Genomic DNA, 27446 nt, shown 5'->3' on the forward strand with positions numbered 1-27446 from the left:
AACTGAACATGCCTGTAGGTACTTCTGGCCAGGTCTAGGCTGTATCACCCCATTTCCTTTCCCAAATAGTTTTCAAGTAGTCATAAATACAGAAGTGGGGTCTGTCATCACTGTTCCTATTGCCTGTACCAGGGAGGAGCAAACCTGAACTTTTGCCCCATTGGCAATTGGGAAAGCTTTGTCTCTGACTCAAAGCACATGATTCTTTGAAGTGCAGAAGGATTTGGATCTGTAGGCTCTGCACTTCTAGGTGGGATCTAGAGACATGTGGTACAAAAAGCTGTTCTGAGAAAACTCATAGGCCAAAAAGTGTCCCCAGGGATTTTGTAGAGGATGAATTTCTGTGAACTTTTGCAGCTGGTAACCAATTCCTTTCCCCTTGTGCAGTGTGTAACCTCTGCAACACTGCTATTTTGGTGGGATGCATTTTACCCCCACTTGGCGTCACCAGGCCCAGATGTAGTAGACTCACTAAGTTGTGAAGAATCAGGCCCCTTTTGAATGTGCCCCATCCTGACCAAGACTTGGGTTCTGATGTTCCTTTTATAATGAATGCAAATCTAGAGTGCTGCTCACCTCGCAGGCATGTCTCTTTTTTTTAAGGGATAAAATACATGATGAGGAAAGCAGTTGAGATGCCAGAGCACACCAGTGGTGTAGGAAAATGCCGGGGTCTCCAGGACATATGGACAGCGGCATATTCAAGTTGCCACCATGCTGCTGGCATGATCACGCGATTGCTGACAGCAGCATTTTGGGGTTTTTTCCCCCTTTTTCCACACCCTTCTCCTCCCCAGTCAGTGTCCAGGGCATTTCAGAAGTTACACCACTGAAGCATGCCATGGGAATGATGCACATTTCAGCTCTTCATTCTAGGCCTCTATCATCTCTCCCAAATTGTGCGTAGAAAGCAGTGAACATGTATCCCAGGTGTACCGACCCTCCTCCTTTTAACTATGGAAGGAAAATATTCCCCCCCAGAGCAGCACTGCCTAGGGACACTCAGTGCAACTGTGAAATGGAAATCAGAACAGTGAAGGAAAATGGAAGATCAAAGAGGGAGTGACAGCTTTGGCTAAAGTGATTCTGGTTTCAGCACCATGTCAGCTGGGTCTCCCCATTACTAAAGCACATCAGTTTCTTGTCACATTATTGCTGGTGCATGGCCTTCTCCATCCTGCAGGCCTGCTGCCTGCTTGGGCCTGCTGAGGTGCCAGCTCAGCTTGCTCCTCAATCTCTTGCTGCCTTTTTAATCTTGCAACAAGTAACTAAATCCCTCCCCAGATAACCTAATTTGGACTTAAGGTTGCCCCTGTGAATTGCTTGAGCGGGACATCCTGCCAACTGACAGGAATGAAAAATTAGCCATTGCCCCATCCCTTACTGCAGTGGTCTTATACGGATGCTGTCAAGTTGCAAGGAAGGAATGTACTTCAGGAGCCTGCGCAACTTGCCCCCTTTCCCTGGCTCTACCTTCTTGATAGTCTATTATGCCCTATAGCCTTACCCAGCCTGCTTTTTTTAAGTGGACTATTCAGAGCCTTGGTAGAAGGGCTCAGACTGGCTTCCATGATCCCTGCATTTATCCACAAAGTAGACAGTACTCTATGTGGAGCAGCAGGAGCTTCCAAAACTTTGCCTTTCCTACAGGCATACCAGTGCCCTCCCCTGACAGGAGCAGCAGGAGGGGAATGCATGCCTTTCTAGGGACGAATCTTTGCCTTCACCACAGCAGTTAGGTCAGAGGTACTACACCTGAATTACTTAGCTCACATTCAGGGGAGAGAAACTGCTACAGCACATTGTAAAAAAGGGATGGGACTAGAAGAATGAGAGGGTTAGCAAAGTGATGAACTGTTGTGACTTGAACAGTCACTGCTCAATTACTAGCTTGGGCATTGGCAGAACTAAAGCTTAAACACATTCTGCAAGCCAGCTGGCTAGTTTCAATTAAAGCACCACTCAGAGAGACAGAGATTTCTGTGTGTGGGTGGGAGTTGGGTTAGTGCGGAGAACTCAAGTTATACTTAAAAAATGCAAATTTCAGTAAAAAGTCATTAGTAGGGGTAGCTCTGCAGGACCAGGGACCAAAGGCAAAAGGAGTGCATGAAGAGTGGTCGTTTCTTAAGGACACGATCCTTGAAGAACAAAAGAAGTCCATTCCCATGCAGAGGAAAGGTACCAGAAAGGCTGAGAAGGACCCTGTTGCGGTCCTCCTAAAAGAAAGAAAGAGGCATACAAACAATGGAAGCTTGGGACAGGCCCCAAAGAGGACTATACTACAGCAGCACGCACTTGTAGGGAACAAATTAGAAAGGCTAAGGCAGCAACTGAACTTAAATTAGCAACTGGCATCAAGGACAACAAGAAGCTCTTTAGGTACATAGGGAACAGGAGGAAAACAAATGGGGATGTGGGCCATTGCTCAACAACTCAGGACAGCTGGTTACCAGCACTCAGGAGAAAACTGAACTCCTGAATGACTACTGTGCTTCAGTATTTCACTGGGCCAAGGGGAAAATCATACCAGATAGGGTACAAAATGAGCAGCTCAGGAATGATTGCCTTCTTACTATTGCTGTAGAACTGGTGTGTGATCACTTAAAGAAATTAGATATATATAAGTCAGCAGGACCGGATGAACTCCATCTGAGAGTGCTGCAGTAGCTGGCGGAAGTCATCGCGGAGCCCCTGGCAAAACATTCCAAAATTCATGGCGCTCCAGAGAGGTCCCTAAGGGGTGGAAGAGGGTTAATGTTAATGTCCATCTTCAAGAAGGGGAACAGGGGGGACCTGGGTAACTATAGGCCAGTTAGCCTAACTTCTATCCCAGGGAAAATCCTGGAAAAATACATTAAGGAGTCTACGTGCAGTAGGCTTGCAGAAGGTAGGATTCTGAACGACAGCCAGCATGGCTTCATCATGGGCAGGTCTTGTCTTACCAACCTCATCTTTTACAACCAGGGAATTTGCCACCTAGAAAAGAGAGAAGAGGTTGACATTATATACCTCGATTTCCAAAAAGACTTTGATCTAGTATCCCATGATGTTCTCGTGAGGAAATTGGAGGAGTGTAGGCCTAACTGAGAGACTGTTAGGTGGGTAGGACTCAAAGTGTCCTAAAGAATGGATCTGTGTCGTCCTGGCAAGAAGTGGCCAGTGGTGTCCCACAGGGGTCGGTGCTTGGTCCAGTAATTTTCAACATCTTTATCAATGATTTGGATGTGGGGGTAAAGAGCTCACTGGCTAAGTTTGCAGACAACACCAAGTTATGGGGAAGCATGGTCATGCTTAAAGATAGGCTACAGATACAGATGGATCTAGACAGGCTAGTAAGTTGGGCGGATCAGAACCAGAGGAAGTTCAACATTGAGAAATGTGAAGTTCTCTGTCTAGGGACAAACAACCCTCTACACACCTATAGGCTTGGTGGCACCAAACTGATCATCACCATGAACGAAAGGGACCTGGGGATAACAATAGACCACAGTATGAATATGAGCCGGCAGTGAGATGCTGTAGCTAGTGACAAACAGTCCTCTGGCATGCATCAATCAGTGCATCTCCAGCAAAACCAAAGAAGTGATTCTCCCACTCTACCCAGCATTAGTGAGGCTGCAGCTGGAGTACTGTGTCCAGTTCTGGGTACCATGCTTCAACAAGGACATGGTAAAGCTTGAGAGAGTCCAGAGGAGGGCCACCCATATGATCAGAGACTTGCACAGCAAGCCATATGAGGAAAGGTTGAGGGATATGGGACTCTTCAGCCTGAAAAAGAGAAGGCTGAAAGGGGACTTGGTAGCAGCTTACTGGTACATCAGGGGAGTACATCAAGTGCTCGGTGGACAACTGTTCACCACAGCACCCTTGGGGAAAATTAGGAGTAATGGCCACAAACTCCTGGAAGACCGTTTCAGGCTTAATATTAGGAAAAACTTCTTCCCAGTTAGCATCCAGACTGTGGAATAATCTCCCTCCAGAGGTGATGCAATCACCTACCCTGGAAATCTTCAAGAGGAGACTGGATGGTCACCTTGCTGGGGTCATCTGACCCCAGTTGTCTTTCCTGCTTGGTGCAGGGGACTGGACCTGATAATCTTTCAAGGTCTTTTCCAGCCCCTAACAATCTATAAATCTATACCTCAAGGTAACAATTTAATGAACAAGCTTTAGTTTCTTTCAGTGTCTGGCTTTTCTTGTTGCACTTTATTTTCCCTGTTTTGCTCACCTTGGTGTGGGATGCTTCAAGTAGAGCGTTTCAGTAAAAGTCTCCTTCTCTGTTCTGCTTTCTTACCTGACCATTCTCTGGTCATCTCTGAGAGGGCTATCCACAATATGCTTTGAGTTGTATTTATGTGTACGGTGGTAGTGCCTAACAACTCCAGCCACAGACCAGGCTCCCACTGTGCTAGGCACTATACAAATGCAGAAGAAAAAAGATCCATGCCCCACAAAGCATCCAATCTAAGATCCATCCAAGACCTTTTGTAGTTGTGATGGCTTGTGCATTGTGAAAGTCCATCCACTGAGAACTGGACTGAGACCCTCCAAACTCATTATGCATAGGTCTGCAGAAAGCTACTGTAGGACTATGACTTTCTGTCTCTTATCCTCTGTGAGACTATGGTTGTGACTCAAAAGGGCTGTTTTTCATACTTGGGCTAGGAGTAGGAGAAAGGGGTCTTGGAAAGAAGACCTTCAGGTTTCTCAGGAAACCAAAGGCAGACCCTCCCCCAAAATCTTCCAGAGTCCATTGTTCTAGAGCAGTGTTTTTCAACCCACAGCTTGCGGGCCACATGCGGCCCAATCGGCACGCTGCTGTGGCCCATGTGATATCTTGTTGAAATGTTTTATAAATGGAAACATAGGAAGTAAGTTGTGTGGGTTGGTCCACATAACTCCTTGAATGCTGCAAGTGTGGCCCTCTGTGGCAAATAGGATGAAAACCAGTTCTAGAGGCTGTTCTGATGAGATGCCAGTAGGCAGACATAGGAGTGTGTGACTCCTCCTGAGATCTGAGGAATGACAGAGGAGCCTACAGAAGCAGGAAAAGAGATCTATGGAGAACTTGTTGGCTTGGGGTAGAATCTGGATGTTGCTGAGTGGAAAATTTCTGTTTCAAAATCAGTGATCTCTGATTTTCCCCCACCACATCATTCAACAGCAGTAACACAGGGCTAGATAACTCAGGCCTCATTAATTTTCATACCTTCCAGTAGCTAACAAGGGGCAAACCCAGAGTGGCAGTGGAGAGGAGACGTTGAAGTGGTGGCAAGATTCTCTGCAAGATGCTCTGTATTTCCCCAGATTCCTGGTCAGAGGTGAAGGTAGACTGTGAGCCCAGCTGGCAGCCCTTCCAGTCCAACTGCTACCGCCTGATTGGTGAGAAGAAGAGCTGGCAAGATGCAAAAAAGACCTGCCTAAGAAGCGGTGGGGACCTGGTGAGCATCCACACTCTCTCCGAGCTGGAATTCGTCACCAAGCAGATCAAACAAGGTAAGGGTTAAAAAGCCTACATATGTGCTCCTTTGGAAAATGATGTATTTTTTGTATTCAACACACCCCTCCCCCAATAAGGTATACAGATTGTTTTTGTAACGCAGAATGAAGAAAAAAAGATCTTTTCTTGCAAAAACTGATAAGTATTAGTAAGTAAACTGAATAGTAGCTCTTGCAGCAGTTAGGGCAGGGGCACGCAGTTATTTCGGGCAGAGGGCTGCTTTCTGAGTTTTGGCAAGCTGTTGAGGGCTGCATGGGTAGCCCCGCCCCTTGGCAGATGCCCAGCCCTCTGGTTACCATCTTGGGCCGGAAGTCCTGCCCTAAGCTCTGACCTTTGCCACCAGAAATCCCTCCCCTTATCCTGGAAGTACTCTGTTGGGGAAGGGGTTTTGCCATCTTAGGGGGAAAAAAGGCAAATTATATACTAAAAATCAAACACCCATAATAATATATTTTAATATAATTTAAAAATATATTTTGTCCTGATTTGTGTGTGTGTTTGGGCTGTGTATGTAAAAGTGATTGCATAATAGCTCATAATGCAGTCTTACTCGTATATTGTGTGGGGTGTGGGGGGGTTATGGGTGGGAGGGTGTCAGGTTTGTGGGGAGCTATGGGTGGGTGGGAATGAAGGTTTCTGGGTATGTGGGTATGGGAGCCACATGGTGTAAAGCGGCTGGTGGGTGGACAGGAAGGTGGGGAAAGCAATGGTGAGGAGTGGAAGTGAGCGGAGTGCAGGGGCTGCGTCGGTGTCTCGGGGCCAGCGCTGGAGAGGCCCAGAGTGGGGTGGCAGGAGTGCGGGGCGTGGGCTGGCAGGGGTCCATGGAACTGGGCTAAACTGCCAGCAGGGTGAGAGGGGAGCTACCCAACGGCTTGGCATCTTTGGGCCAGCTGCAGTGCACCTTGGCCTCCTGCTCCTTCCTGCCATGTGAGGTGGATCAGCCCTTGTGGCGCCCCTTGGGGCCACTTGGTGTAGTTGTGGCGGCCACAGGGCTTGGTGGTGGAGGAGGAGAAGGAAGATGAGACGGCTGCCTGGAAAGTCCCATTTAGTGCAAATAAGGCAATCTCAGTCTGATTCATATCCCACTATGTTACTGGCTCTGACACTGATTCACTTTGTGACCTCCAGGATGCCACTTTGTTTTTCTGTGCCCCACCTGTAAAATATGCCTCTTTTTCCCTATCTGGTAAATAGGGTGAGGGTTACATCTCTGTTTGTTAAGAGAGTTCTGGTGCTACATCTGTTAGTGTCTGGAAAGGGTGTTAAGATCCTGTGGTGGAAGGTGCTAGAGAAAGTATTAGTTTTGTCCACTAAGGGCTTGTTAATCTACCAGAGACAGTTCAGAAAGCACTCACCAGGCAGTAACTGCACCATTTGTTTTCTGAGGCAGTGACAGAACCAAGCATTTAATACATTAATCTCCATCAGGAATAAGAAATAAAGGCCTGGATCATCTCAGCTCATGCCATGCCAGTGCCTTTGCATGGTGGTAGGAGGTACTGTGCTTCTGGACATGCCATCTAACTGCTCTTGACCACCTGAGCTAACTGAGGGTCTCTTGGCATTCATTGTAAGGGCCTTGACTAAGCACCCTAGCCAAATCCCAAATTTGGGTAGCTACTTACAGGGTGAGTCTACATGAGATGTTAACTGCACAGTAGCTTAACAACACTGCACAGTAGCATGCCAGGCAAAGCCCATCCAAATACAGTACTGTGCAGTAGTATTAGGCTACTGCACAGTTAGCGTCCAAAAAACCCCATGCACCAGTGCTACTGCGCAGTAGTGAGAGTTACTGCATATTGATTTAGTACTTAGTTATCCAAATATTAACTTAATGTACAGTGACTACGGTGCATTAATGAATCTGTAGATGCACCCACTGAGGAAATAACCAGGAGCTTCAGATCAATATGGCTTTAGTCCTCACTTCTTTTTATTTTATAATGTTTGTATACACAGTTAAATGGCTTCCTTGTTGCATCCAAACGGTGACTGCTTTCCACTGAGTGAAGGGATGCTATAACCTGCCTTGTTTAGGAGCTATGAAGCACTTTTTCACTCTCCCAAGAAAAACAGCAAACATATGGCATATTTATTTATTGTTAGAACAGAGAAGATTATTCTGAAAGAAACTGGGCCCTGTGTTCCAAATCAAAACCTGTTGGAGCTGCTCCAGAGATGAGTTTAATCTTAGAGTTTTGATCATAATTGTCAGAACCTCTTGCTGCAGCAAAATATCCTGGAGAAGTGAGAGAAATATCACTGTTTACACTTTACAGACAGGGATTGGAGGGGAAGTCTGAAAAGTAATTTTTATTGTGATGCAAGAAATATTTAACAGCATCCAGGAAATGAATGTCACCTCCTTCCTGGTTAAACAGCCTTGTGTAATAGACTGAATTGATAACAACATTAGTATTTCAAGTCACCTAAGTCCTTTCATTAAAGACCCTTTTATTTTTTAAAACTTGACCAAATTACAAATGTTTGGCCTGACATCATTTATGCTCAAGATGAACATTTTTGGAACACTTCAGCAGAAAAAGTTCAACCATTTCTGAGATGAAAGTTTGGGAAAGTTGCATTTATTTTGCCAAGTGCTTAGATTTGTTGTTAAAAAGTAATCTTAGGACAGTTTCATTGAGAAGCTCTAGCACCTGTATGTGTGTGTTGGAGCAGGAGCTTATAATTTGGCAGCAAAGGTTATTGCAGTATCAGAGGGAAGCTGCTTTCTGTCCCTGTGGCTGTACTGTAAAGCTCGAGCACACACAGTAGAGTTCTATTACAGCTTGCCAGCAAAATTTGTTGAAAATTTTATCAACCTAGAACATGCTTCACTTCTTCATGGCTCCAAATCACTGACGAGGCAGAGGATCAACTAAACTTGCTCCATCCCAGGACTGAAGGAGCTGAGCAGGATTTTTCCTGGGCCTATTCCTCTCAGCTACTGAGGGTCTCAGTGGCACCGGAATTATGAGCAGAGAGACTTTCTCTTCTGCTCTGCATGCTCTGAAGCTGGTATCCAGGCAGCTAAGGAAAAGGAGGAAGCAAACTCACTTGCAAAGGATGAGGGACATTGGTAAACTAAGTAGGAGCAACAGCAAGAGAATATAGACAGCAGTTCAAGGGATAGTGGTAGTAGAGGGTTACAGAAGCTAGATCCAAGGTGTGATAAGCAGAAAGAGGCAGAAGGTTTGTAATCACTAAATCACCTTCCATAATCTGGGATCGTATCCTAGAGTCCTGAGTCTCTATGCTGGCAGCTCATTGCTGTGAAATTCTGGCAAATTGTGGGCCTTTCCTTTTTCTGTTGCCTGGTTCCATATAAAGGAAATCACCCTAATGCTACCTGATGCTTGGTTAGCTCAAGTGCTAAACATTTTTGCTGTGGAAGTAAAGGTGCCAGCTCTGCTAATGACTCAGGTCAGTGGCCAGGCAATCCCACCTGGAAATTCCCACAGATGGAGTTTATATTATTTTTCTCATTTGTGTTTAAAAATGTTTAGATGTATGGGCTGTAGAGTTAAGCCATCATAAATGAAAGAAGAAAGGTGGCTAAAAATATTACGTAATCATATATATACAGACTGCACCATAATGTGCATAATGTGGGGCCTGAATTAAAGCTGTATATACCACCTACAGTCCATCATTTCCCACCATTTGAAAATATGACTTGGGAATTCAGGCTGCATACCATGATCAAATGATCTGGGAGAATTCTCCTGGGTTTGTCCTCCCTTTAGAAAAAACGTATTCAGATAAGCCTGAGCAGACATTCAAATGCTGAGACCCTGAAGAGCAGAAAGCTTGCAGTGTGGACACTGCACAGCCAGGAGGTCCTTTTACACACACCTCAGCATACTCTGCATGCTCCCGCTGTCTGCCTGGAGACACATATGGTGCATAGAGCAGCCCTCATTGGCTGATCCAGCCTTTGTCTCCCTGAAGCACAATGTGGGGTCTGTGAAGGGGGTGTGTTCCGTTCCCTGCTCAGTTGGAACAATAGACTCCATCGTAAGTAACACACTGTCTCCCTGAGGGGGAAGAGGGGAGCAAGGCATCCTGGGGTGTTGGAAAACTGTCCTGTGGCTTCTCAGAAAATAATGTGTACGGACATTTGCTCTCCCAAGAGAAACTCTCCTGGGAGCAACTTAGCCATGATTGTTCCCATGTTATTTTTCTCCTGGAGCAGCCGTATTTCCTCCAGGAGAAAGAATCCTAAACATCTGTACATCTTTGGTTTCTCCTGGGAGATCATTGACTCTCCCAAGAGAAACTGGATGTCTGTATGTGGCCTGAGACTTCTTTTCATATATTCTGTTTGCATATTGCTGTCACTGCTTAGATTCTCAGAGGGGCATAAAGGAGGCAATCTTCTGGGAATGGGGCACTTAACTCCATTGGATTCCTCTGACATTTGTAATCATGATTATTTATTTTTCTACTTTTTGGTAAACCCTAAAAATTCCAGTTGGTGCTCATGGCCCCATAGTACTAGCTGCTGTACAGGCAGATTGCAAAGTCAGTTCCTGTCAGAGAAATTACAACCAGTGTGGTTTTCTAGCATTTTAGAGCTGAATGTGACTAAAAGCTGATCTTCCTGCATGAATGCTCAGAGGAGGCAAACCTTATATCATAGTACTCTAGATAAGAGCAGGAGAAGGTTCAATCCAGTAGTCTGTCAGGGCTCTGATCTGTTTTCCTTACTCTGCTTGGCAGATGTTGAGGAGCTTTGGATTGGCCTGAATGATCTCAAGCTGCAGATGAATTTTGAGTGGTCGGATGGGATGCCAGTAAGGTTCACATACTGGCACCCATTTGAGCCAAACAACTTCCGAGACAGCCTGGAAGACTGCGTGACCATCTGGGGACCGGTGAGGGCTATAGACAAAATGGGGCCTTTCTTGTCCAGTTTACAGGGGAGGGCTAGGGGCAAGTGAGATTTATCTCATTCCAGAGTGTGAACATTGTGTGATACTCCAGCATCTCGCATCCTTTGTGCCCCAGACAGCACAAGGGAAGGCTCCCCAATTCCTCCCCACCACCCACCAGTGTTCCAAGCCTTGATTGGAAGGGGTGAGCGGTGAATTTGGTCTCCCCATTCCTTGCCCTCACATGCAGAGGCTGTTAACAATGGGGATGGTTGTGTGCAGGACACCTGCCTACTGGATTGAGTCCTACCAGATTTCTGTCATGCAGGCTACCCACCAGCCACTTTTGGCTGCTGCCCACATGGGCTTTGAACCTACTGGATTATACTCTACAACATCAGACCCACCAGCCATAAAGGGACAATTAAAGGGAAGGGGCAGGAGAGGAAGTGCAGGGCCAGTGGGACTTGCCTGCATGTGGAACATGGCTATCTTACTGAGGCAATGTGAACACCATGTTTGCCTCTGTCTGACCTGTTCTTGGATGTCATGTCCAGGAAGGAAGGTGGAATGACAGCCCATGTAACCAGACCCTGCCCTCCATCTGTAAGAAGCCAGGCCGGGTGAATCAGGAGAAAGAGGAGGAGGACCACGGCTGCAGAAAGGTGAGGGGGAGTGGAGCAGCATGCTGCCTGGGGTGGAATGCTGGAAATACCAAGCTGGGGGGGATGCTGCTTGCTTTGGTATCTTGATAAGGACTCCAAAAGGATCCAGTACCCTGCTTGCCTGAGGACCATCACACGCCCAACTGTCACTATGGTTTGGGGCTTTGGGGTCAGGGTGCTGGGCTAGCTTCTAGATTTCTGCATGCCTGGAGAGGGACTTGGGTGAAAAAAAAAAAGTCTGTGAGATGCTGGATCTCTGTTTGGCCCCCATGAGACTGAAAAGTGAGAATTTATCCTGTCACCTCATTCATCAGCATAAGACAATAGTTCCTCCCTGGTCACCCCTTTGTGAAGGAGATTGTTACTCCATATGGACTGTACATGTGGCAGCAAAGCCATACTTCTCAGCTTCTACCACTGAGCCCTTGAGGGCCAGCTGCTCCTTTTGGCAATTGGCAGAAGGCAATAGAGAGCAAGGTGTTTGCAACCAGAGGCCTGCAGCAGGTGGTAAGATATCTGCCTCTGTAGCTGCTTTTGCCCAGCCATGGGTTTCCCATGAAGCTTTGCAGCAGGTGGTTTCATTGTCTGATTGTTGGTGTGTAACAGTTAGCATTGACCTGGTGCTGTTCCTGAGAGATCCAGCAATGGTAGCATCAGCCCAAAAGTTCTGCCCCTGAATAGCTTGTGGGACTGAATGTGGAAAGTGAAAAAGGGGCTGAGCAGTGAGAAATGAAGAGTTAAATCAGTGTGCTCATCCCCAGAAGCCTTATATCCGTAGTGAACAGAGGCAAGACAGTGTGACAGCTGTGTACTGTCTGTGGCTGCAGCTGTCCACAGGCACAGGATCCAGATGAGCATTCATCACTGCATCAGGCTCAGCTGTGCACCATCCAGATGTGTCTGTGGTCCAGCTGTATGTTGGCCAGGGGCTGATGGGACTCAACAGCTGTTTATGTCAATAGTGAAAGGAGCTGGTGGGCCTGGGAGTTAGTGGTTTTCTGTGGGAAACCACAACTGTGAAATGTTAGGCCTGCTATTCCTACCAGAACATATGATGTTGCATGATTATTTCCTGAACAGGGGTTGTTGCAATACTGAGCACTTCCTCTGAAAGATTAAGCACCTGCATTTCCCACTGTGGAAAGCTGAGCGTGCCTGACAGCTCACATCATTGAAGAGTGTAGCTTCTGCATCTAGCTAAACAACTCCCTTCCATTTGTCCTGTCTTATGCAGGTCATACTAACACACTCTCTGTGCTACCTTAGGGCGTGTCAGATATCTCCAGGGCCGTTAGAGCAGTCAGAATGAGACCCAGGTAAATCAGTTGCATAATCAGACCAGAATGGGTCCAAAGGAGAGGATCCCAGCCTCTGGTCAGATGGAGAGCAAGGAACGAGGGATTCAAACGACAGGTCCCCACCAGTAATGTGAATGGATAGGGACTTACCTAATTTACAGCGGCTGCCTTCAGATTTTGTGGGTGCCATTTTCATGGCAGAGTGCAGTGGGCCCCCCCATACCTCTGGCTGAGGGGCCCCAGAAGTCCTACCCCTCCCTGGATATTAACAGATGACCCATCAGAGGTGAGGGGGTCCTGTTGCACTCTGCTGCAGAAATCCCCCTCACCCACCTGGTGGTTCAGGACACCAGAGCTTCCTGCCTGTTTGCAGCTCCCCACTCCCCCCTCTGGCTGCCATTCCTTCAACACTTGCAGGAAGCGCAGAAGTTGTCTCTACAGGGTTTTAGTTGTGCTGGCAGATCAAAGTTGTGTTTCTGTCTCAGTGAATGGCTCTGAAGGGCTGGTGCAAAGCAGACATTTGCTTCTGGTGGAGTATTGCTGTATTGCTCTTTGCAGTATGAAGCTTTGGCTCCCTATTCATAAGGGTACTGAGCTGACCTTCATCCCTCTACTGAAATCATGGAAGCTCCATGACACAACATTTAATGCCACACTGGACTTGCAAACATACTAGAGGGGACAATCCTGTACTGATCTGGAAGATGGACTGAGTATGGCACAGTAGGGCTGTGATTCCAATGCTTCCTCATCAGCTGCTTGGTCATCATGGAGGGCTACTGCAGGGCTGGCAGAGCCTAGCTACTGATTTCCCACAGGCCTCTTCCTGGGATTTGACCTGGACTTTGTGCCCCATGGGGACTGAGGGCATTTGAGCCTACAGCATGCAGTTTCCACTGTAGGGAAATGGGGAGCAGGGTGGCAGTTGCTGGCCACCTCTTGCTTGCCTGTATTTGTGGCTGATCTGTTCATGCTAGGTTTGCTGAGGGGAGGGAGCATTGGGCTGCTTAACATAATGGATCCTGCACCAAGGATTGCAGCCAGTTGCTAAGGGCACCATTTATCCTCAGTGATTAGTAGCTACAGGCCTCCTTTGCCTCTGGGTCACTCCTCTCCCTGCTCCTCCCCTCCCTCCCACATAAGTTGGCAAGCAGGTCAGCAAAGCAGGAACTCCAAGGATCTATGTAACATCAGGACTGACACTAATTCCTGCAGGACAGCTATGCTGCCTTGCCTCCAGGGAGGAGCCAGGCCCTTGGGCACACAGTGGCATTCAGAAGGCAGCAGAAGGGGAGTATCTCCAGGCCTGGGCTTTGAAGACTCGGGCTGCTGGCTTACCAGGAGACAGCAGTTGTGTGCACTCACCCACACAGAAGGCAGTGAGGAGATGGCCTTTTGGTATTGTGGTGCTGTTGCTGTCTACTCAACTGCATTCATGTACTCTGGGGTGTCAAACAGTCTGCAGGCTTGATTTGTCCATGGAACCAATTTATCCGCCTCACTGCACTACTGGCATGGCCAGAGGAATGGCCTACTACAAAACGGTGATCAGTAACAGGAGGGCAGGCGAGAGCTGACACAGCCCTGGTCACCCTCCATCCACTTCACCCTTAGCCACTGCCATAGCTCTTCTTTCCTGGCCACCAGCTCCCACCATGTGTCCCATGCTGGACATAGGGCTGCTGCTGCTCATAAACTTATAAAGTAATAATGGACCTTCTGCAAATTGCAGTAGGGGCCGTGATCTGAACTCATCATACCACTGTCCATCCTGAGGATCCCATAGCACTTTGGTGACCACATTTCTCTGGAGATCACTAAAGTGCTGCCACCTCTAAAATGGATTAGATCAGTGATTCCCCCCACCCCCCAACTCACACACATACACCAGACAGTATCGCTTGCTGGAGCACTGAGTTCAACATTACCTGAGAAATGAGAAAAAGCCACCTTTAGCAGGACCCCAGCCAGTTCGTGTTAGCACCATTACAGCCCAGAAGGCCTAAGAGTGCATCACTGTAGGATCCATAGATTTAAACCACACCTCTGTTTGCAATCTTCACTCCATCCAACCCTGGAATCCTGGAGAAAATAACCACTAGCTGGAACATCAAACAAGATGGTAAGGCTGCAGATCATAATCAAGACCTGGGTACTTCCTCTAATCTACCCCACTGTTTTTGGATGACTCTCATTTGCAGTAAAGGAATAACTGTCTTATTAATGACTGGCCCCATTGTTGTGTGGACAGCTGTCACCTGGCTCCATCCATTGCTGAGAATTGTCCACCCTCCCCCACACAGAGGGAAGGGGAAGCCCATCTGTGCCTGGTGCCACCTGGGTACTTGCTGCTGGTGCTGCACAGCCTGACTGAAGACAAAGGTACACCTGGAGAAAAAAAAAAACCAACAGACATGCTGGACAGGGTTTGGTGGAAGCTCACAGTAAAGGCTGCTTTTCTGTGACTCAGAGGCTGTCTGAAAGTGTGCCCAGTCAACAGGTCTCTAGAGAACCAGCAATTGAATACCACTCATTTCCTCCATCAACGTGTATTGATTCACCTCAGGAAGTGTCCTGTGCTCGGGCAGAGCTGAACACAAGGGGCAGCCTTCTCCTCTGGTGGTAGGGAACAAAGATGTAGAAGGAAGAGGGGAGAACAGAGGCGTAGTGATTTTACAGTGATGCCTGCTGAGAGCCCATTTTTCCATTATGTAGGGTGGGCTTAGCCACAGGTATCATTGGAGGCAACAAGGACTCATCCATTTACCCAGGATCCCCCCATCCCAAACCAGTTGTGTTGTGCCCTTTGACTGAGCACCGCACAGCCCTTTGCAGGTGTTCATTAGCTCTTCCAAGAGGATTGGTGCTTCTCTCCGTTTCACACAGGCAGTTACAGAAAGCATTGCCATCTCCTGAGTTGCTCTGCATGGGTCAGACACAAGGCTGCTGGCCAAACCTGGGCATCTTGACTCCCAGCCTTAGGCGTTCGCCATGCAAACCTCCTTGCTTCTTCCATAAACCAGACCGAGATGGCTGTGTCCTCCATTCCAGCAGCTGAGCCAAAGGAGGAGGAGGCTAGCTCTCTCTCTCCTTCCCTTCCTCCCTCTCTCTCTCTCTATTCCAGTCTATTCTATATCCTGCCTGCCGTGGCCTCCCTGGCCCTGCATGCTCTTCAGGGTTGGTCCTTAGTAGCTTATTCCCAGTAAACCCTGCAGGGGACCTAGTAGTACTGTCTTGTCTGATAAAATGCTGTGGTATTTTTGGCAAGTAGTGACCCCATCTGTTAGAGCTATTGGATGCATTCCTTCCAGACCTCACTGCCAGCTTGAATAATGGGCTGTTTTTCTTTATGGGTTTTTTCTCTCTCATCCCACTCCCTGCTCCCGCCCCCCCTCCTTGCTGATTTATTTTGGTAAAGTCTTCAAGAGAAGCAGTAGATCTGGTCCTTAGACACTACATCACCTAGAGGAGCAGGAGGTAGCTGTCCTAAGAGCAGGGGAGGAGAATAATGAAGAATCAGGACTGTGTGCAGAGCAGAGGGCAGCCACATCAGGGAGCAGGGGGCTGGAGGTGTGGCATCTAAGATGGGGAAAGGAAACACCCAGAAAGGGAGACCTGGAGGTACTGAGATGGTGTGGGGTACCAAGGCACAGAGACTCAGGAGGGGACCACAAGTACTAGGAAGGGGTGTGCTATGTCTTGCTGAAATATCATGGCATGAAGTCCCACACCAAATCTCTTCTGGGAAGGGACAGTCATTTGGAAGGAAGCATGGCACTTGAGCATGAGGTCTATACAGCACTCACTGCTAGTAGGGACTGCCACCCACTTCATGTGGTACACCTCTTCCCTGACCCATGGCCTACCCTGATGTGACAGCCCTGGGATTCTCCAGGGTGCATCAAGTCCTGAGCTGCAGACCTCTGATCCCTAGCATTAGGCCTTCTCCTGTGCAGAGTTTCTGATGCTCCCAAATTGTTTATCTTCTGAGGACCTTGCCCAACATAGCTGGGTTCAGTTACCAGGATTCAATCCTCCAGAAATGAGGGGTGTTGCTTCAGCCACCTCTTGTGTCCCACTGGCCTATATCCTATCTCCAATTTTAGTGGAGTGAAACAAAGGTGATGGTTAACATCCCCATAACCCAGCTGGTTATCTCAGGGTGCACACTTGATGGGAGAAGGCACCTAATCCCCCCCGTGCCAGGCCAGTGGTACCAGCTCATTGTTAATCTTCCTTCTTTTGGTCTTATCTCTGTTTTCACCCTTTTTGGGGCAAGGGGTGCATCTTTCCACATTGTCAGCCAGGCACACAACATGTGTTGGGTTCCTTGAGATGTAAAACATGCTAGTCTCTTGAGACCCTCTCCAGACTTCATTTGCCCTGGTTCCTTCTCTGCCCCCACATCAGATTTGGATATCTGGCACTCATCCCTAAGACATCCAGGCCCTCCTGGAGCATTCTTAGCATCCCCCCTTCTTGTGGATGGAGGTTCTTCAAAATACTGGCCATCCAGGGTAAGACCCACTCTGTTTGCCTCTCTGGTATCTTGCATTTTGTAGGCATGAAAGAAATATTGTCCTGCCTGTGGATGCTGCATAATCTTCTGGATGTTACAGAGGATATTTGGCTCTAGATTTTGCCTCTGTGCCAGGCAGCAGCTAGAAGTCCAACACGAGAGAAGTGAAGGGGCTAGCTTGGAGACATTGTCTCTCTCATGCTTTGTCACAGGTGCAGGTGTTACAGCAAGAGACAAATTTTCCCAGCAGTTTCAAAGGGCAAGTGAGGGTCTAAGCAAAGCATTGGGTGTCAGGAAATGTGTGTCCTGGCCTTGATGCTAATTCCCCCTGTGAGTTGGGGGGCGGGGTGCACCCTCCCTCAGTAGAAAATTTGAGTGATAATTTGCTCCTACTTCAGATGGGATTGAGGAGACAGATGAAATCATTGTGGGGAATGAGAAACATGCCACTCAGAGTATTTAAACACAGTTGCACCTTTGGTAGTGAGGACTGACTGGTTGGTATTTGCCTGGTGCATGCACAGTTCTCCCACCTTGTGCGGTGTGAATGTGTAGCCCTCCAGTGGCTGTGCCCTGCAAGCTGGCTCCTTCCTCCCATCACGGAGTGTGAGTTGCTGTTTTGCTTTTGTGGTACAGATTTATCTGGCTGATACGAACAGTCCCTTCCAGCGACAGTCGGAGTTGCAGTATGACAGAACTGTTGTGCTGGGACTCTGAGCAGCCATAAGGAAGGGATCCAGGCAGTGAAATCAGAAGGAGTGGTGTGGATGAGCATTTCAGCCTGAACATAGCTGTTATGTACATCTACATCTTGGCATTTTCTTGGGGAGCAGTCAAGTGATAGGATAGCTCACACCTGAGCACTGCCATCCCCTCCAGCTGAGCCGTCAGTGCCTTATTCTTCTCTGCTATCAGGCTTTGCTAGGAAAACCTACTCCCTGCTTATTCTTTTGTTACGAGCATTTTCTTTCACTCTTCCTCCCTTTCTCTGCCACTGTCAAGCCCCCACCTCCCCCACAGCCTCCATGCAGCTGCGGCTGCTGCCTTTGCTGCAAGTCTTTGGAGCTCTCTGCACAGCCCCTCCTGCCCCCTGTCAGTCTGCCCTGTTCGTACTGCTTTGGCAGAGAATGGATGCTATTGTGTCTCCAGCTACAGAGAGCATCCAACATCAACAAACCAGGGCTATTAAAATGGACTGCGGTGGGACTTGCTATTCGTTTGGCCTTTCTGCATAAGGGGAGGATTGTATTCCCCTCTCTGAGCCTCTGATCAGGGGCTGGACATTGGCAGCAGAGAGAACTTTCTGCTGCTTTGAAGCTGGCCTGATGTTTTTTCTGCAGCCCTATCCTCCAGGGCTGCAATCTCATTAGATCTCACTAACTAAACAGGGTCAAGCCAGGTTAGCCTGTGGATGGGAGACCTCCCAAGATAAACTCAGGGTGTGGCAGGAAGTGGTATTGGCAATCTCAGAGATGGCGCTCTACCCTCAGAATCAGGACTTAGCCGAGTACCCCACAAGAAGAAGTGTGCTCTTCAGTGCTGGTCCCGAGCTGAGAAACAATACCAATGTGCTAAGGAGTGCCAGTAAACTGGTACAGGGATTGTGGCTCTGTATTAGACCTGAGTGGTCTTCTCTGGTGCCTTGTCTGACAGTGGCCACTAACAGATGCTCCAGAAAGAAAATCCCTTGTGCCATCTTTAATAGGATTACAAGGATTTCCTGGGTCCCTGATATAACAGATCCCACGTCATAGATTCTTTTACAGTGCCCAATCCAGCTCCATCTAAAAACCAGCTGTACTTTCTGTTCTCACGGCTCCTACAGGCAAGCTGTTGTCCACTCCTCTGCTTGTTAGAGACCTTCTTGTTCCAATCCTAAATTTATTCATGACCTATTTGTTCTTGGGCCACCCATACCCTTTTAGCTTATGTAGCTTACCTCTCTGATGCAGTCAAATCTCCTCTTGGCCTTTCCTTTCCTTTGCAAAGGAAGCCAAGCTCTCTTGGTCTCTTCTTGTGTGAGAGTTTCTTGTGCTGGTACTGACCCAGTTCGGATTCATCTGTCTTCAGCATGGATGCCCAGAATTGTGCAGTCCTGTACCAGGTGGCATCTCACCATGCCTTGTACAATGGAACTAATGCTTCCCTACCTTTCCTGGAGATAACACACTTGGTACACCCTGATGTGCCTCTGATGGAAACTTCTTCCTAAGGCTAGGCAGCCAATAGACTCTTGTATCCTGAAGCTGGAAGGTTTATGTTCCAATGACGACAAAGCTAACATGTTTAAAGATTTCTTTGCCTCCGTCTTCCTAAGTAGGGACCAGAACAGTCATTTCCCTGCTGGGCCCCCCTCAGGCCCCAGGGGAGGCACACCTGGGTCAAGGGTTAGTGAGGAACTAGTTAGAGAACTTCTGGAGGGACTGGACATATTCAAGTCAGCTGGTCCGGACGATCTCCACCCTAGAGGTCTAAAGGAATTGGCCGAGGTCATTGCAGGACCCCGGCATGACTTTACGAGCACTTGTGGTGCTCTGGTGTGGTGCCGGAGGACTGGAAGAGGGCCAACGTGGTTCCCATCTTCAAAAAGGGGAAGAAGGAGGACCCGGGAAACTATAGGCCAGTTAGTCTTACCTCGATCCTAGGCAAGCTGTTTGAGAAAATTATTCTGGCACACATCCACAAGGGGCCAGCAGGTGACTGCATACTTAGGGGCAACCAACACGGGTTCATCAGTGGCAGGTCCTGTCAGACCAACCTGGTGGCCTTTTATGATCAGATCACCAAATCATTAGATGCAGGGGTAGTGGTGGACATAGTCTTCCTGGACTTCCGGAAGGCTTTTGACACTGTCTCTCACCTTGTTCTCATTAAGAAACTGGGGGACTGTGGTGTCGACACCCACACAGTCAAATGGGTCACCAGCTGGCTGGAGGGCTGCACCCAGAGGGTGGTAGCGGATGGGTCATTTTTGACCTGGAGGGATGTGGGCAGTGGGGTCCCCCAGGGCTCAGTCCTCAGGCCCGCACTGTTCAACATCTTCATCAGTGACTTGGACAAGGGGGTAAAAAGCACCCTGTTCAAATTTACTGATGACACTAAGATGTGGTGGGACGTAGGCACACTAGAAGGAAGCAACGGGCTACAGTCGGATGTAGACAGGTTACAAGGGTGGGCGGATGAGAATAGGATGGGATTCAACACAGACAAGTGCAAAGTGATGCACTTGGGGAGGAACAACCGGCACCATACCTACAGGTTGGTGAACTCCCTCTTGTCAGCACAGAGGTAGAAAAGGATCTTGGAGTCATCATTGACTCCAAGATGAACATGGGCCGGCAGTGTGGGGAGGCAGTCAGGAAGGCCAACTGCACGTTGTCATGCATCCACAGATGCATCTTGAGCAGGTCCAAAGAGGTGATCCTCCCCCTCTATGCGGCACTGGTCAGGCCGCAGCTGGAGTACTGTGTCCAGTTCTGGGCGCCGCACTTCAAGAGGGATGTGGACAGCATGGAGAGGGTCCAGAGGGGGGCCACTCGCATGATCAGGGGACAGCAGGGCAGGCCCTATGAGGAGAGGCTACAGGATCCGAACCTGTTCAGCCTCCAAAAGAGAAGGCTGAGGGGGGATCTAGTGGCCTGTTATAAACTAGTCAGAGGGGACCAGCAGGCATCGGGGGAGTCCCTGTTCCCGCGAGCACTGCCAGGAGTGACCAGGAATAACGGTCACAAACTGGCAGAGGGTAGATTTAGGCTAGACATCAGGAGGCGCTACTTCACAGTCAGGGCAGCTAGGATCTGGAACCAACTTCCAAGAGAAGTGGTGCAGGCTCCTACCCTGGGGGTTTTTTAAGAGGAGGTTAGATGAACCATTTGACCCCAGTACTCTTTCGGGTCGGACTAGATGATCTACTCAGGTCCCTTCCGACCCTAGAAACTATGAAACATTATCCTGACTGGTGAAACTGAAGGGCTAGTTTTGATTTGTGTAAATGTTCAGTGGATGTTTTCTTTTTATTTTTTTTGTGGATCTTGCTTAGTTCTGTGTTTTGTTAACATTTTTGTAGCAGTGTGTTCCATGAGTCATAGATTCAGAGGAAAGAACTAGAAGGGACTTCTTGAGGTCAGGGCAGAATCATCCCTGGCTAAATCACCTCAACCAAGTGTCTGGTCACTTATGTTTGTTTGCAAAAGGCCCAAGGGAAGCATATCTGTGTGGGTGAAGCTGTAGCTGGAGGTATCTTCAAGAATGTGTAACTATTATTACTACCTTGTGCCACCCAGGGCTGGAAATGGCACAGCCCATCCTGCTACTGGTTGGGAGAAGACCACGTAACATACAGCGAGGCTCGGAAGATGTGCTCTGACTATGGGGCCACTCTGGTCACCATCACCAACAGGTGTGTGTGCCCCAGGGATCAGCTTTATTAGCACAGCAATTTGGGTTCACTCAAGGGGAGATTCTCAGTGCTCCATTACTGGCACTTGTCTGTCTGAGCAAAGGACAGGGACCCGGGACTCCTTGTTCACCCTTGGGAAAAATCAGTTCCCTGCTGTATGCTATTCAGGGAATAGACTAACAAACACACTTTCTACCCATGATTGAAGGCCATTGGGGGACATAGCAGGAAGTATATAAGAGTGTGGACAAGCGAACAGATTGCAGCAGAAGAAAAGCTGCTCTGCAGTAACTGTCCATTGTGTCCTTTCTTACCCCATAGGGAGGAAGAAGTCAAATCACACAGTAACTTAGCCCTGTTTCACTGAGGACTAAATTGCCCATTTTAGATTTCACTTACCACAGGGTAATAGCAGACACATGGATTGGTCAGATGTGTCAGCTGCTCCCACCTCTTTTTTAACCCAAATTAATTTGCAAATAAACATGTAGTCATTTGTTTGTCCATACCCTAAGACCTCCACCTCGTGTAACAGCGGCCATCTTGAATGACACTCGAGGTTGGTCTGGGAACTCCCAGGTCTTAAAGCCAGAGTTCCTGTAGCTTGAGCTGTAACATACCTGGAGGATATTGAACAGTAAGGATAACTTGTGTTCTCCCATGTTAGGTTTGAGCAGGCATATGTAAGCAGCCTCATCTATGTCTGGGAAAATGAGTATTTCTGGACGGCGCTGCAGGACATCAATGAAACAGGCTCTTTCCGCTGGCTGAGTGGTGACGAGGTCATGTACACCCACTGGAACCGCGACCAGCCTGGTAAGGACACAAATGCCAACTGACTGGGCTGGTAGGGTGCAGAGCAGTCCCAAAAGGCATTAGTTCCTTACCCCAGGGTCCCACTGCATTCCCCCACCCCACACTAACAGAAGTGGTGCTTCTGCCTCCTACAGGCCTAAGCTGCCTGCCACTCTGCAGAAGGCAGAGAGAGGGACAGTATTATGGCCAGGAACTAATGGGGAAATATGCAACAGACTAATAATGGTGCTCTCTCTCTCTCTCTCTCTCCCTCTCTCTTTCTCTCTCTCTGAGGTGGCTCCACATCTGCATGGGTATGGACCCCAAGCATCTGTGGAGCTAACTATGGCAGTACATGGGGGGTAACTAAGAGCCAGGGTTGGAGCAGAACTAAAGAACATCCTCACAGTCCAGTCTGTTTGTCTGTGGGGGAATCTTCCACAGTTGCCCAGCTCTGGGGCTAGCTAGCACTGAACAGTGGAACAGCCTTTTCAGGGAACCATCTTTCACTGGCTGCGTGGTGGGAGAAGGGGTTCCTTTTTACCTCCCCAAAGAAGAGCACTGGTGTCCTTGCATCCTGGGCCTCCAGAGAATCAAGGCCAGCAATAGATCCTTCCATCCCCAGAAGAGGGCTTTGTCCTCTCTGCATTCAGTCGCACACCCTCTGGGCTCTCAAGGATGAGTTGTGGTCACAGGGGGCCTAGAGTTTGATCTGACCCTGGCTGATGGTAGGAGATGATCATGTCCTTCTGTCATGGCTTAATCCTGATGTCTTTTCCCCACCTCTATAAAAATTATAGGTTACAACAAAGGTGGTTGCGTTGCCTTGGCCACCGGGAGCTCCATGGGGCTGTGGGAGGTAAAGAACTGCAGCACATTCAAGGCCAAGTACATCTGCAGGCAGAACTTGGGCACCCCAGTGAACCCCGACTTACCGGCCTCATACCCCACACCCAGCCTCACTGGTTCCTGCCCTCAGGGATGGAGTTCAGACCCCAAGCTCCGACACTGCTACAAGGTAGGTAAGAGAGGAAGGCAGCAAGGTGCCCATAGCCCTGCCTCACCTCCTAGTTGTTAGTCCTAAAGGCTCTTTAGGACTATCAGGAAAGCCAAGCTGTTTGTAGAGGATGCAACAATGCCACCCAAAGCAGCAGAAGTAGCAATTGTAAGAAGCAGTAAAGAATACAAGTTGATTTGTATCTGGTGGCTTTGTTATATGGAAGAAGACAGGGCAGGCAACCCCACCTGGTTAGTATGTCACACACACGCCCTCCCTGGGCACTCAGGGCGAGCTATGCCTTTGAGCCCTTGTTCTGCATTGGATAGGCAGGGATACAGAGTCATGGCAGTCTGGGGAAGGCTCTTAGAGGTTCTTGTGGACAAGACAGGCAATGGAACTCCCACCAGTCAAAACAGTTACAAAATAAGCCTCCTCCCATCCCCTTACTTGCTCTCCTTTCTGGTTAGTGGGTAAGGGAGGGTTGCCTTGGGCAGCTCAGTGCTGCTGTAGATGCTGGACTCCTCCAGGAAGGTAGCTGGATCCTGAGCAGGTAGTGGGGGAATGTCCCACCTGCCACAGCCTGGGTCTATAGAGTACTGATTGCAGCAGGGGCCTAAAGCCAGGGAATTCTTACATCTCCATATGTGTATCTCTGTTGTTATTATGGGGGATGGAAGGAAGGGTCCCTGTGGACTCAGGGTTGGCTCTTCAGGCCTGTGCCCTATATCCAGGACTCGATGTGGTAGTGTGTGAGGTATTACAACTGGACAGGAGAGTATTTACAGCAAAAAGTATTTGGAGTGGCAGACAGGGCACTGTTAGTTCTTGGGACATTTCCAGTCCCTGGGTCTCTCCTGTACCCCCTGGTTACCACCCTCATAGATGCAGTGTGATTCTGCTGCAACTTGGCATGTTTCCATATGACCTGAATTGCTTCAGGCTAGGAATGCTTCTAGTAGCTCAGGATACTGCTGACACCCAGAGCCTGCTTTTTCCTGGCCCTGCACTTGGTGTCTTTGCCCGTGTGAAAAGAGGGTGTAAAACTCAGCCACTGCAAACCTTTGCACCCACTGCATGTGAAAGGGGTAGTCATGCCCCTGAAGAAAGCCCTGCCCATGGAGAGTATCACCCCTTGTTACTACTGGTGAGGGGACAGACGTCTGCTGTGGTGGGTGGGTGGGGGCAACTTCCAAAGGGGGATGTTTTCTCAGGATTTCTGCTGGGGTGGGAGGCTTCTCAGTGGCTGCAGGTCACATTCACACTGGGGGTAGCTCACCAGACAGCACTTTGGGAGATACACTTCACAGGAGACCTTCAGCTGTCAGCAATGCAGTCAAAACCTCTCCTTGGGGCAGAGCTTGGGAGTGGAATCCAACATTTTAGGGATGTCTGCAGAAGTGCCAGGAGAGCAGGTTGTTTACAGGTGCAGTGTGGTTCAAAAGCAAAGGGGGAATCCACAGATTAAGGAAGGGGAACAAATCTAGGCTTGGACAGAGCCTAGTAGGGGTGGCTTGGGTTCTTATGCCCTCTCATCCCAGCCTGTTGCTGAAGGCCTGAGCTGGGCTGAATTCTGCTGACTCCTTGTACGTGCATATCACTGGGCAGCCAATTCCTCCTTCTTGCAGGGTACCATAGATACTTAAAGCAGCTTAAAAAGCAGTGGGGGCAGCTTCAGGGAGATGGTGCTGTGTGGAAATTCAGGTCTCGTCTACAGAGGGTGCACATGTTGCTGAGACTCCAAAGTTACTGTGAAACCCCTGGCACTGGCCCATGCCTGAAGCCAAACTCCTCAGAGGAGCTTGGAAAGGACTTAGCACCTCTCTGTGTGTATTTGCCCCCACCCCAGGATTAGGAGTAAAGCAGAGCAGCAAGCCCTCTCCACCTTCTTTCCCTCTCCAGGTGTTCCACTTCGACAAGCTGCAAGACAAAAAGACCTGGATCATGTCTCAACTGTTTTGCCGTGAGCTTGGGGCACAGCTGCTCAGCTTGGGCAGCTATGAGGAAGAACATTTCATAGCCAACACTCTCAACAAGATTTTTGGGTAAGGACCAGTTTACAAGAAGTGTGTGTATGTGTGTGCATGCATCTGTACCCTGAGGTATGTGTGTGTGAGAGTGCACGTGTAGGTTTGGGCCATGTGCATTGGGTGTCTGTGACTGTGTGTGCATGAATTTGCAGCAGCACATTTGTGTGTGTGTGTATGTGTGTGCGGGCATGGGGATGTATTTCTCTTTATGTGCACCTTAGTATGGACAAAATGGGCTCCCATACGTGTACAGGGAGGCTGTACTCACAGTGCATCAGAGCAGACTCAATTCATCGAATCTGCTGGAGCTTGGCAATTACCACTCTCCAGCAGACTCCAGCATGACGTGTATCAGCGTCCCCACACTGAAAAATGGCAGCGAGGCATTTTAAACTAAAGCTCGTTTGATGAGCTTTAGTTCAAAGCACACCACGGCCACTTTTATGCATGGGGACATTGATATACGTGGCTCTCAGAACTGTGCTAATTAAAGCAACCCCCCTCACGTCTATAAACATCCAATATGTCCTCTTGTCTGTGTGTGGGTAAGTTTAGAGGGTTGCTTGGTGGCTGCATATGTATACATAAATATAGGAAAATGAAACTTTCCAATGAGCTGCTGTAGAACACCCTTTTTGGCACCCCTGCCCTTGCCTGGGCACATGCTTCTGAGCACACACCAAAGCCAGAAATGTAGCAGTCAGGCTGCTCCACAGGCATCCCTGCAGCTGCTGTCAATCACTGTGGAGACCATTTCAGAGGTGACTGTAGAAGTCCATGGGCTTGGTGTGGCAAGGTGGTTGGATGGTACATACATGTCCTGGTAGCAGCAGGGATGTGGTAGAGACATACCCTCAAAGTGTCCTCATACCTTCTGCTGCTGATCAGTCAGGATTCTGTACTTGCAGGGCCATTGGTCCCATCCCATCTAGCATTCCTTATTCCCTATATTTCCTATACTTGTGTGCACACAGATATAGGATATCTGTATATTTGCTAGTGTGCCAACATGTTGGCTGGGTATGTGTATGGGCCTGAATGTTACCAAGGCATGCATGCATGAAAGCAGAAAGTGTAAGTGTGTAAGTGTATGTTTTCTTCACAGGTAGTCCTGGGATAAAAGTGTGCCTGGGTCTGTATGGTGAAAATAGGGCTAATTAGTGGCTAGGAATGGACATTTGTGTGGTCCCCCCATCTATGGCAGATGGGCAGTGACCAACATTGATATTGCAAAGCAGCTGAGACAATTTAATATGCAAATCAATAAAGTAGCCCTGCATTCTTGCCTTCAGGGTGCTTGGTTCAAGCATAAATAAAATTGTTAATAAGTGCACTTTAAACATGGCATTTATACAAACACAGTTCTAGCAGGGCTAGTTAGGTAGGCTCTGTTCCCTTTTCTCCTTCTTATCATGGCATGTGCTTTCCCCAGTGAATCAGAACCAGAAATCCATGAGCAGCACTGGTTTTGGATTGGCCTGAATCGGCGGGACCCCACCAGTGACAGGAGCTGGCGATGGAGTGATGGCCTTGGGGTGAGTGCTCTGCGCTATGAGCAGCAATGGATGCTAGATCAGTTATGATCTTCTAAGCACGTGGAGCTGTCACATGCTGCAATGAGACTCATGTGACATCTCATTATGGATAGATAGACAGGAACCACTTCACCCCAGACCAGTGTATGAATGCAGCCCAGTCAGGGAAACATCAGTAGTTCCACACCACTGGTCAGTTTTTTGGGGGCTTAACAGGAACCTTTTAAATAGCCAGGGGGAATTTTAGGAAGGCAGGTGATTCTTATCCATGTGGAATGTGGCCTGGACACCTGGGGGGCAGACCTGGAACTGATGGAACACACTTTTCTCTTTTCAGTTTAACACAGCCATGCCACTTTATACCAGTAGAGACCCTGGCCCTCGCAGAAAGCACTGTGCCCTCTCTAATGACCACCAGTGGTCAAGGCCCTAGGAAGATGCTATGCTTTTCCTACCTGTATGTGCATTAAAGCTGATTTAGGGAGTGAGGAAGATGCTAGTCAGGCTCCAGGATTATCTCATGCTCTGTGTGTCAAAGCCGCCAAGATCTGTAACTTCCTTTGGGGTGGAAAGAAGGATAGGCAGCCAGCAGAGAGGTACTAGTGAGACTTCTGGAAGGCATCACTGGGAAACACAAGCTGTGGACTGACACCAAAAGAGCCTGAACTCCCCTACTTCACTATGTGACAACACATGGGTTCTCTAAAAGGATGAGACACCCAGCACCCACCTAGCTCTTCTGTTTCAGCAGTCTCTCCACTAGAGGCCACATTCTTCTGGTCTCTCTAGCTCAAACCAGTTTCCCAAATGGAATAAATTAGAAGACTTTCT

The 27446-nt window shown here is 48.6% G+C and overlaps 1 protein-coding gene across 2 annotated transcripts in view; it reads left to right on the top strand.

Annotated features, from left to right (window-relative positions):
* Positions 1-27446, top strand: part of MRC2 (mannose receptor C-type 2) — a 111417-nt gene that overhangs the window by 59986 nt on the left and 23985 nt on the right. For both annotated transcript variants that reach the window (XM_090044145.1, XM_090044143.1), the window contains exons 7-14: positions 5308-5496; positions 10226-10380; positions 10935-11042; positions 21143-21258; positions 21926-22074; positions 22854-23071; positions 24953-25095; positions 26513-26615. In XM_090044145.1, coding sequence (XP_089900271.1) covers positions 5308-5496; positions 10226-10380; positions 10935-11042; positions 21143-21258; positions 21926-22074; positions 22854-23071; positions 24953-25095; positions 26513-26615 — 1181 coding nt within the window. The remainder of the gene's footprint in view (positions 1-5307; positions 5497-10225; positions 10381-10934; positions 11043-21142; positions 21259-21925; positions 22075-22853; positions 23072-24952; positions 25096-26512; positions 26616-27446) is intronic.

Source organism: Crocodylus siamensis, chromosome 4, assembly GCF_052110815.1.
Source record: "Crocodylus siamensis isolate JL-2025a chromosome 4, ASM5211081v1, whole genome shotgun sequence".
Classification (NCBI taxonomy): domain Eukaryota; kingdom Metazoa; phylum Chordata; order Crocodylia; family Crocodylidae; genus Crocodylus; species Crocodylus siamensis.